The following is a 15,440-nucleotide window of genomic DNA, read 5'->3' as shown; positions in this document are numbered from 1 at the left end:
TGGGCAAAGGGCTGAAAAGTCCTCTCACATCTCCGTTCTCCATTTGCACTAGTGAATTAATAAAGGGGCTGATTAGGGACCACATTATGTCTCCAGATGCTTTTAGCTATAGAGTAGATAAATTTGCTGCATGAATATTAAATGAAATAATGAAGCCTCTTCCTGCCACTGCATTGACTTCCAAGAAGGAGACAGTTTTGCCTGGGCCTGAAATTGGCCCTCGGGCAAGTAGTTGTGAAGAGAAAAGAAGAAAGAGTCTCTTTTAAGCCAAAAAAAAAAAAAAAAAAAAAAATGATAAAAGAATTAAAAGAATTACTGGTTGGGGTTGCATGGCACATTGTAGACACTGAGTGAAAGCTTGTTAAACTGCACGGAGGGGAAAAGTCATCCAAATATCGCTAATGTCCACAAGGAATATTAACAATTATCAATGCATCCCAGACCCTTAGATGTGGGATACAAGGAAACATGCAACATTATCACCAGTCTCAAAAATCTCACTGTCCACTTGGGATGCCAAATGTCAATCAAGCAATACAAAGTGGCAATGACACAGGAGGGCTGAGAGTGTAAGAGCAACCAGGAAGTTTTCTCAGGGCAGGGCCACGCACAGGTGCATGATTCAAGTCACCCAGGTAGCACACACACATGAAGGTTAGCAGTCCATCAGAGTTTAGGAAATTACTTTATCTTACTTTATTGCTTGGCAGTCTTTGGAGCTTAGAAATTCTTGGTGCTTATACCGAGCCAATATAAAATGAGTGCATGTGACAGACAAGCCAGTTGTATAACTTAAAATTAGCTTGACTATCCTGCCTGCCCCTTCTCTGCCTCCCTACCCTAAACACAAATATACACACACATGCACACATGCAGATGCACATCCATATAAACACCACAGTTACATGTGCACATGTATGCACACCCAGACACAAATGCACACACATGAACACACGCACATAAACATGTGTGCACACACAAGCATGTATGTGCACATGTGGGCACACATGCACATGTGAACATAAGCAGTGCATACCCTACACACATATGCACATGTGTGGACACACATGTGCATAAACACCACACATGCACACAATAGACACTGGTGTGTGCATGCCCACACACAAACACACACATGCACACGTGTGGTCACATGCACATGAACACCACCTGCACATAAAAGTGCTCAGGAAAATGGAGTTAAAAGGTAATATGAATTTTTCCATGAACTTTTTTGGAGACCCCTCATATATATGCACATGCGCACACATATGCACACATGATTATGCACACATGATTTCATACAGGCGCACATACACATAAAAATACATTCTGGACTAGCAAATGTTGTCAGAAGCTAATTCTCAGAAAGACCACAAAGCACGTATCCAAGTATGTGTCTCCATCCCTAACCTAAGCCATGAGCATCTCCTGCCTGGACCCTGCAATGGGCCCCTAACTTGTCTTCCTACCTGTGTCTTTTCCCCCATGGCAACCACGGTGACCTTTCCAAAATCTAAATCCAGCCCAGTCTCTTCCTGCTTATTCCCTTTCAGTGCTTGCCACACTCTTAGCATGGAGGCCTGTGTCTTTCACGTGACTATTAGTATATTACGTGTGTGCCCTACCAGGCAGGCCTTGCATGCTCTGGTCCCCGGTACCTCTCCTGGTTCGTCTTCTTTATCTTGCAGTCTGGATGACCGTGCTGTAGCCAAATTGGCCCTCTCTTCATTCTTCGAACCTCTGATGTATCCTTCCCACCCCCAGCCTCATTTACACTGCCCCTATGTCTGGATGCTCCTTCAACCTTTCCCTTGCACCTCGCCTCCCCAAAGCCCGTAAACTCACACACCCACCACTAGAAAAGCCATCTTCCCCCGTTAGAACTGAAGTTAGAAGTCACTTGCTCAGAAATGCCTTCCAAGATCCTCCAGATCAGAGGAAAATGACCCACTCTCCTCATCACTACACCCTACAGGCTTCTGTCATAAACTTTATTAAACTTGAATGAGAGCCTGTTTTGCGTGATTATTTATGTAACATCTGACCTCCCTACTTGGGCTGTTAGCTCCGTGACGTCTAGGACTTCACACATCTTGTTCATTAGACATGGTAGGAGTTTAATGAGTAGTTGTTGTATTCGTTTCCTATTGCTGCGGTAACAAATTACCACAAATTTAGGGGCTTGAAACAACAGAAATGTATTATCTTACAGTTTTGAGGTCAGAAGTCTCCCAGGGCTAAAATCAAGGTGTCAGCAGGGTTGTGTTCCTTCCAGAGGCGTTAAGGGAGAATCGAATTCTTTGCCTTTTCCAGTTTTAGAAGCCACTCATTTCGGGGCTCACAACCCTCTCTTTCTCCACCTTCAAAGCCAGCAATCTGGCTTAACTGTCACTGTAACTTCTGCCTCCACCCTAACTTTTCTTTCTCTAATTCCCTGCTTCTCTCTTTCACTTATAAGGACCCTTATGATTAGACTGGGCCCACCCAGGTAATCCAGGAAATCTCCCCATCTCAAGAACCTTAACTTAATCACATCTGCAAATCCCCTTCTGCCACATAAGATAACATATACACAGGTTCCAGGAATTAAGACATGGACATCTTTGGGGGTTTGGTCAGGAGGGTGAGAGGATTATTCTACCTACCATAGTTACCAAATAAGAGACCAAGGTTTGCCATCTTTAGCATTAAAATTTAAACTGCAGGTAAAGATGAAGGACATGTCTGGGATGGCACCCATTCTTTCGTTTAGTCATTCATTCATTCATTGATCCCTACTGTGTTCTAGGCTCTGTCTAGGTGCTGAGTTGTAAACACAACTGGCAAAAATACCTGCCCCAGGAATCTTACATCCCAGTAAGGAAGATGACAATCCATAAGCAAAACCAGGGATGAGTGCTAAGGAGAGAAGGTGAAGCAGGGACAGAAGATAAGAATATGTGTGGGGATAAGATGCTGTGTTTAACTTTAGATGGGGTGGTCAACACACTCAGAAGATGGAATTTGAGGAAAGACCAGCAGGAGGTGAGGGAGTGAGGCATGCAGGTGCCTGAGGGAAGAGTAGTCCAACAGGAAACAGCAGATGCAAAGGTCCTGAGGCAGAAGCAGGCCTGGTTTGTTCTCAGGTCAGTGTGGCAAGCAGCAGAAGAGGTCAGTGTGGCTGGAACAGAGTGAGCCAAGGGACAATATGGGAGGGGACAGGTCATGGCAAGCCTCGCAGGTCACAGTAAAGATTGGCTTTGACCCTGGGTAGAACAGGAAGCTGTAGGAGAGTTTTGCACAAAGCAGGAACATGGTCTGATGTACGTGTGAGTGGGATCACTCTGGCTGGGAGTAGGAGGCAAAGGCAGGAGCAGGCAGGTTATAGCAATGGTCCAGCTGAAAGCTCACAGTGGCTTCGACCAGGGCACTGGCTGGGAAGTGCTGAGAAGTGGTAAGATTCTAAGTACCTGTAGAAAGCAAAGCCAAAAAGATTTGTTCATGGATTTAGGAACATTTGTAATTTCTTCTTTAAGCTAACCAAATAGCCTTGTTTATTTCAAAGAGGCGTGGAAACAGATCCACTCCTTAAAGAGCATCTGGTCACACACACCTCAACTCCTGGCACGTAGTAGGTGCTCAATAAATATGTGTTGACTGGCTGCATGCATGATTCTCAGACAGAACAGCAGCTATGTCAGGGATGCTGAGCCCTCGGAGGCAGATCTTCATTGTGAGCCGGGGGCCTGTTCTCAGGAGGCCCAGTCTCCTAGAGGAGTAAACACCAAGACTTAACACTGTTGCCTGGATCTGTTTCAGTTGCTCAGTGAAGACCGGTTTCAAGACATTGAAAAGATTAAGACCATTGGCAGCACCTACATGGCTGTGTCAGGCCTGTCACCTGAAAAACAGGTAAAGGACCCTATAGGCTCAGCCACAACCTATGGCAGGGACCTTGATGGTGTCAAGTAGCTGAAGGTGGCAAAGTCTCTATCCCCAAGAGGCTTGGGGAACAGTGGGGAGAAAATCTATTGAACCGAATGATAATAGCCTGTGATGTACATTTACTCCCGAGGTAGGTAGAATCTACTGGGTGAAATGATGCTGCTTTATTGAGAAACTTCTAGGCTTCTGTATTAGTCCATTTGTGTTGCTTATAGCAGAGTACACAGAACTGAGTGATTTATAAAGACAATGAAATTTATTGCTTACAGTTTCTGAGGCTGGGAAGTCCAAAGTCCATCTGGTGGTGGCAACAGTGACCAGGGGTCTCTCAGTGCAAGATGGTGGAAGCAGAGAGAGCCGAGAGAGAGACAGACTCTCCTCTTTGTTTAAAGCCCTCAGAACCATGCCCCTGACCACCGTTTTTAATCCATTCACTACTGCATGGTCCTACAACCCAATCACCTCTTCAGGGCCCCACCTTACAATTACCATAAGAGGATTTCCCACCCTGTTAACAGTCACAGCGGGGGTTAAGTTTCTAATACATGAAACTTGGGGGATACAATTCAAGCTTCACTGAGTTTTGGGGGGATGTAATTCAATCAACTACAGCTTCATTCTGAACTTCACTGTTCCCTGGAACAAAAATCAAGAAATACCCTGATTATGATTTAGTTGTGGGTATTACTAAACTCCTAATGCTAGCCTGTTTTCTATTTCTTATTTTTGCTTTCTCCTTCAAAAGTCATATGTAATAATAATAATAGCTCCTGTTCACAAAGAGGAACTTGGGACTGTGTGCCAGGCACTAGTGCTAAATAGTAACATTAATGTCAACTCTCCACGGTTAATGGGTGAATTATCTGAGATAATATCATTCTCCCCACACAAAGCTTGCATCTGCTAAGTCCTCAGTAAATGCTAAATGAGTATGAGTTCAAGTTCCCTGTGGAGATGGATCCCCATTAATTTCTTCTTGTCCTTACTGCACTTTCTTTTCAACTAAAAGCCTAAAAATACTCCAAGAGTGGCTTTCTGGGAAGAAACCCATGTGGGTAATTTGGTACACATGTGTGGCACTCCATAGCAGTGGTCAGAAAACTGCGGCCCACAGGCCAAATCAGGCCCACCATTTGTTTCTGTAAATAAAGCTTTATTGGAACACAGCCATGCCCATTCATTTATATTTTGTCTGTTGCTTCTTTCAAGCTAAAATGGCAATGTTGAGTAGTCACAACGAAGACCATATGGTCTGCAAAGCCTAAAATATTTTACTGAAACTGTTTGCCCACCTCTGCTCTATAGGGGTACAAAGTTCTCTCGTGTACATAATCCCATTCAATCCCTGTGACATAGGAAGGGAAAGTATGCTTATGCCCATTTCATAGATTTGGAAACTGAGGTTCAGAGAGCACAGAGGCTTACCCTGCACTTCCCTCAGTAGTTTCTTGAGCAAATGTCTATGTGAAACTTTCCTTAAACAGACACTGTGAGCACTTCTAAGGAAATAGACATCATTTGTAGAATGCAACAGTTACACATACAAATGCAGGAGCATGTACACACACAGTCACACGTGCACGTACCACACATCAGTGAGCATACTCAGAAACTCATGAAACATCAACCTGAGTAGATAAGCATAGGCGTGGAGGAAGGAATATAATAACCCCCACACACTGCACACTTGTAAGCAGATATCATGTGATCCCTTGTTTCTGGGATACTGATGACTGGAGTGTACAAGGGCTCACACACAGGATCATTCTCTTCTAAGGGCACAGGAGGGGTTAAACATAAAGCCCCTCCTGCAGAGTGTTCACCATATTGTTTGCCACACTGAATGGGTTCTTCTCTCACATTTGTTCCAGCAATGTGAAGACAAGTGGGGGCATCTGTGTGCCCTGGCTGACTTCTCTCTCGCCCTGACTGAGAGCATACAGGAAATCAACAAACACTCATTCAACAATTTTGAACTACGGATTGGTGAGTAGCAGCTGGAGGTGTAGCAAGTGCTCCATCAGACCCTCCGAGACCCTGGGCAACAATCCAGGGAAGCTTTTTCCCCCAAAATGCAATAGGCCTGGTGCAACCCTGCCACGGACAGGGATGAGGTCAGGGCAGGATTCTTGCCTGTGTGCAGAAATGCAAAGCAACTGGTCTTTGGCAAACACTAGACTATAGTTAACCTCTCTTCCAACTTATCCACCCATGCGTGGTCCTGCTTAGAGAGGTAACTGACTAATCAGTCATTGAATTCTGACTTCTGTGTCACTATTGAGTGGTCAGTGTCTTGCTCTCAGGTTCTTCTGAATAATGCCTTCAGGTAAAATAATATTCCATCCCTGAGGATGTCAGATACTTACTGAGCCATGGACAGGTGGACTCTATAGCACTGTGCTCAGCCACACAGCTCACCCTCCTTTGTGATTAGGGACACCCTTGTGCAAAGCAACAACTCGATTGAATAATAACTTTTTATCATTTGCACAGTTTGCTAATTCCTTCCACATCTCTGCTGAGCCTCAAAGCCTCCTAAAGCACAGTCCAAAAGCCCCTGCTCCAGTCCACATTCTCACTTTGTACAGTAAATGCAGGCCCAGAACAGGGGAGTAACTAGCCTGAGATCACACAGCCAGCAGCAGCTCCAGCACTCCTGGCTCTGAGCCGAACAACATTCTGGCTCCTGGGGTGTAGTTTAAAACAACTTTTGCTGCAGTTCTCCTCTTGTAGATATCCTCTGGCTGCTGTGCCATTTTACTTTATTTGCTTCTCCCTTAGCAGATTTCAAGGAAAGGTGTCAAGAAATACCAATATATGACTTGTCAGATGTAAAGAATGCCATGTGCCTTTGTTCCTTAGAATAAAAGACATTATATTTTATGTTTTTGATCTATGGATGGGAGGCTCAGGGATTGTTCCCACATCTTCCATCAACCTTACATGTTCTTCCTGAAATCATTGACACACAATTGAACCAGGAATAAAAAGAGAACTCTAACCCTGAACAAAGAGATATTTTAAGTAAGTTCTGAAGATGTTGCCAAGATCGGGGCCTATCCTTGGGGTAATATATTATACTGATATATCTATGCATTCTACAGAGTCTGCTTTTCACATTTCCAGTTAATCATATCGTGTGTGTGTGTGTGTGTGTGTCTTGTTCTTATCTCGGCCTGTAATGATCCTTATGCAGATATCTGCATGGCTAGTCCCATCACTTTCTCCAAATCTCTGTTCAGAGAAGTCTTTCCTAACCACGCTACTCCAAAGTGCATCCCCTCCCATCTTTCTCTATCCCTTCACCTTGACTGATTTTTCTTTATAGCCTTTATCATTTGCTGTTATCGTATTGCATATTTTTTATTATTTTCAATCTGTTCTCAGTAGAGGCTAACTTCCTCTAAAGTCAGGGCTTTATCTCTTTTTTTTCCCACCGTATCCCCGATGCCTGGGGCATGTGCCCCATCAATGAATGTTTGTAGAATGAAGAAATTCTAAGTCTGTTAGGAGGAAACATGCATGCCAACTAACACATTTAGTGAAATACTATCATTTCTAGAAGAGAAGGTTCCTAGAGGAGGAGGCATTAATAGTGTTCTAAAATTATGTACCAAATAAACTGTGGTACTGGGAGAAGTAATAGTCCAAGCAGGAAGAAAGGCAGGACAGAGGCATGAAGGTGGGGACTGGCCGGCAGGTTAGGGGACTGCAGCAGTTGAGTGGGGACTTACTCACGGTGCAGAGTGAGGGAGACGGTGGGATACACGAGGCTGGCAAAGTGGGCAGAACCAGATCAAGAAGCCCTTGACTGTGATTCTGAGGAGCGCTGGCTTTATCCTACAAGTAAAAGGAGCCCAGGCAGATGTGGCAGATGTTGAAGTGGGTTGGAACCTGATCAGAGGTGCAGTTCAGAAAGAGCCTTCCCCCTCCTGCAGCAGTGCTGAGGACAGGCTGCGTGAGGACGAGGGAGTGGGCAGGGAGGCCAGTCAGGAAGGGTCCTTCCAAGCTCTCAGAGCACTGCCAGCAGAGTCAGGAGGAGATCCCAGCATCCTGAATGCTGCTCAGTGCTCTGATCAACTCATGGGCCAAGTTAAGTCAATGTTCATGTGAAAAATAACCATCATATTATATTGAACGCTCGCTGGTCATCAGGTGCTGAGCCAGTAGCTTTACTTATATTATCTCATCAAATGTTCCTGGGGTTATTTCCATGTTGCAGGTGGGGAAAAGTGAGGTTCAGAGACTGTAAATAACTGACACAGGTCATGGTCTAATAAGTGACTGAGGCGGGATCTGGACCCTGCCGTCCAGCCGCGGAGATCACACGCGTCACGACACTGTCCCAGGGAGGGCCCACACACCTCGATGCCCCCTTATGTCTCTCATCTCTCACTCTTTGCTTCACTCGCAGGCATCAGCCACGGCTCAGTGGTAGCCGGCGTTATCGGCGCTAAGAAACCACAGTATGACATTTGGGGCAAGACTGTGAACCTGGCAAGCCGAATGGACAGCACAGGGGTTAGTGGCCGGATCCAAGTCCCAGAGGAGACGTATCTGATCCTGAAGGAGCAGGGCTTTGCCTTTGACTACCGAGGGGAGATTTACGTGAAGGGCATCAGCGAACAGGAAGGAAAAATCAAAACGTACTTTCTCCTGGGAAGAGTCCAACCCAACCCATTCATCTTGCCCCCAAGAAGACTGCCCGGGCAGTACTCTCTGGCCGCCGTGGTCCTGGGTCTCGTCCAGTCCCTCAACAGGCAAAGGCAGAAGCAGCTACTGAATGAGAACAACAACACGGGGATCATCAAGGGTCATTACAACCGGCGGACTTTGTTGACACCCAGCGGCCCGGAGCCTGGAGCCCAAGCAGAAAGCACCGACAAATCCGATTTGCCATAAAAGCGTTTCCTTTGTGTTTCTTTTTTTTGTATTTCTTTTATATATAAAATAAATATACTAATAAAAAGGTTTAATTTTTTTTAGAACAAGGATAGTTCTGTTGGTCTTTGAATGCATCAGATCAAGGACACAATTTGAGGTTCTCTTCAATCACAAACGTTTACTGATCACTTCTTGTGTACCAGGTTCACTGGGAAGCAAAGATAAATAAGACCTCGTTTCTTACTTTGAGAGGCTCATGACGAAGTGGGAAAGAGTGACATGTAAACAGAGACTGAATGCAGGTACTCAATAACAACTGCCAATTTTTAAGCACTTGTCATGTGCCAGGCCACATGCCAGATTCTTTACATAATGACCTCATGTAATACTTACAATACCTATACATTTATTCAACCAGTATTTGTTTAGCACCTACAATGTGCCTATGCTGTCCTATGCTCCAGAGAAATCCTGGTGAAAATGTTTTCCTTGTAGAGCTAGCATTCTGGTTGTGGGGCAATAGATAATATTTTTATAAGCCAATATATAAATAACCTACTTTCAGGGGGGGATAGATGTAATAAAAAAAATTAAGTAGGGCAGTTGGGATAAAGAATTAGAGGGCAGTGATATTGATTTAACTGGAGTCATCAAGGAAGGCTTTTTGAAGGACATAATGTTGAAGATTCACCCTAAATAATGAGACAACCCATAGGACCTGAGAGAAAAGTGATCCAGGCAAAAAGGAGAGCAGGTGCAAAAGCCCTGAAGTGGGACCAAGCCCAACATATTGGAGGAGCAATCAGAAAGGCAGTGGGTGGGTGAGCTATTGCTTCCTGGAAAGACTGCATCCTAAACAACTCTCTTATTAATGCAAGACTCCCAGAAAAGTTTCAAGTAGATAAGAAACTCAGAAAAATTAAGAGATTTACCCAAGATCATATGGTTAGTTGTACAACTAGTTTCAGAACTATTTTGGTCAATAAAAGCTGACTACTATAACAAGTAATTCCCAATCTTAGGAACTAAAACATAATAAAAGATTTCTATTAAATCTTTTTATGATAAACACACAAAAAAGATATCTTGCTCGCATCCTATTGGATAAGTGATAGGGGGCCTTTCCATACAATGATTTCAGGACCTAACTTCCTTCTACTCAGGCCTTGGAGTCCTCTTCTTGATCCTCTATATCCAGCCTACTGAAGAGAATAAAGGGAAAGAGAAGGTTTTAGATACCAGGCCTGGAAGTTGTGTACTTCATTGTTCTGTCCCACCTCACTGCAAGGGAGTCAGGGAGCAGATTCTTCCTGTGTCTCCTTACTAAAAGGAAAACAAAATTTAATAGGTAATATTGCCTCTGCCACAAGAATTTACTTCTAAGTCCAAAGCCCATGTTTGTAAACACTAAGTTATTCTAGTAAATGTTGTATTGGAGGTACAAGGTTTAAGTATTGGAAGAAGACATGTAAAATCTCAATCATTCTCTAAATTCTTGACTCTAAACAACAGCCCATTTAAAAGAAACTTAGCTCCAAGTAATAAATCCACAATAGATATGCTCTCAAGGAAATACCTATCTGAGGTATCTCAGGTGAGACCCCCATGGTCAAAGTGAAACCATCTTCTCTAGAGAGGCACAAAGCTCAGAAACAGAAATGAGGTTTGGGTGGACCTTGAACTTTGAGCCATATTTGGAATGTCTTCTGCTCTTATAAACTATGTACATGTTAAAGAAACACATGAGGCCCCATGTGAAGAGGATGTCATGTGACAAGTCTCTGTAAACTGTAAAGCCCTCTATCCATGCCAGGAGTTGTTATCATCTTCACAGACTCAGAGAATTCCAGTTTGGGAAAGTCCCAAGTTTTGTTCAGTGCCGCCTGCTGAGGACATTAAACAAGGGAAAGCCAGGTGCATGCTGAGACCTGGAACCACAGGACAGAGGTAGAGAATTGAGTTCAGGCAGGTCAGGGCTTAGCACACAACGCTAGCAAAGAGGTTGGACTCAGTCAGGCTGTGAAAGCACCGCATCTAAACACAGAGAAAACTGGATGTGAGTCACTGAGCTTTGGTCTACTCCAGATCATAGGGCCCATCTGAAATCCACAGGCAGTGTGCATCAGAGACTCCAGTAGGCAGATGAGTCATAGTGAGCTGGATCCACCACCAGGGACAGACTTTGTTCCTAAACCCTGAGCTAGGACTCAGGACAAAGTCCCTGGACTAGAAGCAGAATCATCCTGGGCAAGTGTATTAGTCTATTTCTGCTGCTTATAATAGAATACCTGAAACTGGGTGATTTATAATGAAACAGAATTTATTTCTTACAGTTTGGGAGACTGCGAAGTACACTGTCCAGGGGACATATCTGGTGAGGGCCTTCTTCTTGGTGGGAAATTTACAGGGACCCATGGTCACCAAGGTATCATATGGCTAGAGAAATGGGCTGAGCGAGAGAGAGCCAAGCTTCTCAGTTGCTCTCTTTTTAAAGCCATCAGAATCATGCCCCTTACTCCATGAATTGTTCAGTCCATTCAGGGGAGGGCACCGTCCCCACAATCTAATCACCTTTTAAAGGCTCCACCTTTCAAATACCATAATTGGATTTCCCACCCTCTTAATACTGTTACAATGGAGGTCAAGTTTCTAATACATAAACTTTGGGGTACATATTTAACCCATAGCAGCAACTAACTGAGCAGAAACTAAGGTAGGAAGTAACATGCCCATGGATGCTGCCAACTTGGGGGTGACAGCGGGGCTGCCACTATGAAGCTTCACCCAGAACCTGTTCCTGACTCACTGATGTCGAGTCTCGAGATGGAACAGATGGAGGAGATGGACATCCTATTCTGGCGCTGGGAGGTGTGGCTTCATTCAGGCCTCCATTGAACAGAGGAGCAAAGGGGAAAGATGGTTCTGAGAGTCTCCGTCGGATTGCCAAGAGCCCCACCATGTGGGTATCTGGCCTCTGCTCCAACTCCCCCAAAGCAGTCTTTCATACTAAGGGCAAAAGGACAAGGGACAGAACCAACAAACTGGCCTATGGTTGAGTAGCTGAGAAACAAACCTCTTCTTGGGTCCTTTATGAGTCTGGAGGGGGCAGTGAAGGCAAATAGTCTTCCTGAAATTAGAGGTATGTTTCTGTTTACCTGGTTTGGGTCCATTCAGCTCATTTATTAAACGAACTTGAAATGTCAAGCAATTTCTGGGAAGTTGGCATAACTGAAAAACAAGCCTGGCGTAATATTCCAACCAGCGACATCAACCTCATCTTTTCCCTTCTGAACTCTGCTTGTGAGATTTGGGGTTTGATCTTAGAAATGTCAGAGATACATTACCAAAGAGCAAACAGTGACAGAAATGGTGATACGTAAAATAGAAACATAGAATAGAGCTGGTTTAGTCTAAGTATGTTCAGGCCTAATAAAGAGGCTTTCTCATCAGCTCTGTATTCTTGACTCAATGTTCATACCTTCTGGGGACTGATCCAGGTGGCTGACATCCTCTGCCATTCATTAGCCTGCACAGGGAATGTAGTTTCCTATGAGATGAGCGCAGCCCTGCTTATGGAATAGGCAAGGGTGTCTAAGGCAATCATCCAAAGACTGGGTTTGAGGAGCTGCTGCTTACCAATCCACCATTCCACCAAGCCGGGCCAATGACCTCGAGTTCAGAAATGCCCCACACAAGCTTCTCTACTCCCTTCCTTCTTTGGGAAACCTGTGATGTAACTACTACCCATTGGAAGTTAGTACAGTCATGCATCACATAACAATGGAGATACATTCTGAGAAAGACTTTGTTAGGTGATTTTATCATTGTGCAAACACCACAGAGTATATTTACACAGACCTAGATGGTATATAGCTTGCTATACACTGAGGCTATATGATACAGTATATGACTCCTAGGCTACAAACCTGTACAGAATGTTACTGTACTAAATACTGTACACAATTGTAACATAACAGTATTTGTGTATCTAAACATAGAAAAGGCAGTAAAAATATAGTATGAAAGACAGAAAAAATGGTCACCTGGGCTGGCCGGTTAGCTCAGTTGGTCACAGAGCAGTGTTATAACAACAAGGTCAAGGGTTTGGATCCTCACACTGGCCAGCCGGGGTGGAGGACAGGGGATGGGAAAGGCACACCTGTGTAGGGCACTTAACCTGAATGGAGCTTGCAGGACTGGAAGCCGCTCTGGGTAAGTGAGTGGCGAGTGAACATGAAGGCCTAGGACATTACTGTAGACTATGCAGACTACAGACACTGTACACTTTGGCCACACTAAAACTATTTTAAAAATAAGGTAATTTCTCTATGATGTTAGGACAGCTACAATGTCACTAGGTGCTAGGAGTTTTCAGTTCCATTGGAATTTTGCAGAACCACCGTTGTATATGTGGTTCATTGCTGACCGAAACAGCATTATGCAGCACATGACTGTACAGTGTCATCTCCATTTCACAGATGGGAACACTACAGCACAAAGAGCTGAGCAATTTGCCCAGGGTCTTACCACTAGAGAATAGTGGTGCTGGGATTAAAAGCCAAGTGTCTGGCTCAAGCATCCTGCCCTTAAACACCACTGCCTCGTCCTGGGTTGGAGCAAATACTATTCATTAAATGAAAGTTGAACATCTGAGCAGACTCCACACTGGGGGGGCTGCAGGCTGTGTAAGTGGGTGAGCAGCTGCAAAACTCTGGAACAGCAGCCATCAGGACAGCCTGGGGCAATGTGTCCCAAACAGCTTCATCCTCTTTCCCCAGTGGTTTGAACAACTATTATCATTTTCTTTGAGTGTTGTGATATGGAAAAGGTCATGAGGTACTGTGCTGAGAGTTAAGAGTCAGTTTCTTGAGGTGCACCAGCCTTGGTTCAAATCCTGTCTCGATCATTTATCAGCTGTTTGATGTTGGGCAAGTGGCATAAACTCTGTACACGTCAGATTCTTCACCTGCCATGTGGGGAACGTAAAGGAAGCCGTTGTGATTGACAATTCTGAAGTTTTCAGATTTGAGAGATATGATAAGCATACCATGTAGTACGAGACACACCCAGGGTCTGAGGCAGTGCTCAACAATTAAATCTATTAATAATGTTGTAACAGAACATAAATATTCACACTAAGTAGCATAACAGAAGTCTCTAAATAGGACTCAACTCTGTCCAGGTCATGTTTTGCCTCCAAATTAGTTAGAAAACAAACTTCAGCTTTCAGAGCTCTCTGGATTTGGGGCTGGTGGATACCAAATTGTCAACCCACAGCACCTCATCTGGCTGCCATGAAGATCACGGGCATTTAAAGCTCTGAGCGGCTTGGCCTTGCACTGCACTCAAACTTGCTTGCTGTGGCTGTTATTAAACACCCAGTGATTCCATCAAAATAGGAGACATCTGCAATTCTTTGTCTTTCAATCTGTTTTACTTGTCTGTATTTGCAAAATTTTCTTTAATAAGTATGTTACTTTAAGGATGAAAAAAATGATCATCAAGCAAAAGTAAAGCATGTGGGTTTACTTAAAGGGTTGCAAAAGGGTTCACTTGACCCTTGGTGATTCGATCCTGAGTCAGAGGTCGGGACCCCTCCCGGGATGGAGTGGACAACTGGCAGAGGGGCTCTGCCCACTAAACAGCCATGCGTGGAGCTTCCCCCACTGATAGAGAGAATTCTCCTAGGGCCACAGTAACCGCGGCTGACCTAGATTTCAAGGCCACATCCTGCCCTTTTGGATGCAGTCAGAGAAGGGGTGTTGAAACTCATTTCCTTCCCTTATTTCAAACCCGCAGGCTTTTCTGACACTTGGGTGCCTGTGCCAAACAGCATTTTCATCCAAGAATGTTGCTCTCAGATTAGCTGTGAGCTCCAAATTGAACCCAATATTTTATTGATGAGTTACCAGGGACAGGGTGCCCTGTGGAATAATACTATGTGCCTATTTGAATTATTAATTGCATATCAGCCACACACTTCCAGCCACCCTACCTCCCGCTCCCGCCCCAGGAAGATAACATCGCCTTTATTTGGGTGAGCGTCCAGAGCATTCTGAAGGGACTCTGTGCACCTGTCTTTGCCTTTTATAACATAGACAGCATGGTTCGAATGCAATCTGTTTCTGTTTGAAATAGTCTTTTAATAATACACTGACCCCTATTGTGACATTATCATAGCAATAATGTAAACTAACATTTTTAGAGTGCTTTATAGTTTGCAAAGTCCATTTCCAAGTATTGTTTCAAGTGGTCTGCATAACAACTCTCAAAGGGAAATATTATTATGCCAATTTTCCATGAAACTGGGGCTCATACAAATTAATAAAAATATACTTTACAACTGTAGCTAAATATAGTGTTAAAGCAGAAAATAGCTTAAAGATTATATGTAGTCCAAAGTCTTGATCTTACATACGAAGACACTAAGGCCCAAAGAGGAAGAAATATTTGACCAAGATTCAATAACCAGAAGTAGAATTAGGGCTGGACTGTGGTAAACCTGATTCCTTGTCCTGTTTTGACTCCACTATGGGTACTGCCAGGGTTTGAATGTGTCCCTGAAGTTCATGTATTAGACAGTTAATCCCCAATGCAACAGCGCTGAGAAGTGGGACCTTTAAGAGATG

The 15,440-nt window shown here is 44.1% G+C and overlaps 1 protein-coding gene across 1 annotated transcript in view; it reads left to right on the top strand.

The window, feature by feature from the left end:
• ADCY8 (adenylate cyclase 8) overlaps positions 1-8,829 on the top strand; it is a 253,284-nt gene extending 244,455 nt beyond the window's left edge. The window contains exons 16-18 of the mRNA XM_063079734.1: positions 3,802-3,894; positions 5,799-5,913; positions 8,342-8,829. Of these exons, the coding sequence (XP_062935804.1) occupies positions 3,802-3,894; positions 5,799-5,913; positions 8,342-8,829 (696 nt within the window). The remainder of the gene's footprint in view (positions 1-3,801; positions 3,895-5,798; positions 5,914-8,341) is intronic.
• The last annotated feature ends 6,611 nt before the right edge of the window (positions 8,830-15,440 follow it).

The sequence above is a fragment of the Cynocephalus volans genome, chromosome 15, assembly GCF_027409185.1.
Source record: "Cynocephalus volans isolate mCynVol1 chromosome 15, mCynVol1.pri, whole genome shotgun sequence".
NCBI classification, from domain to species: Eukaryota; Metazoa; Chordata; class Mammalia; order Dermoptera; family Cynocephalidae; genus Cynocephalus; species Cynocephalus volans.
This window is presented reverse-complemented; position numbering and strand designations above follow the sequence as displayed.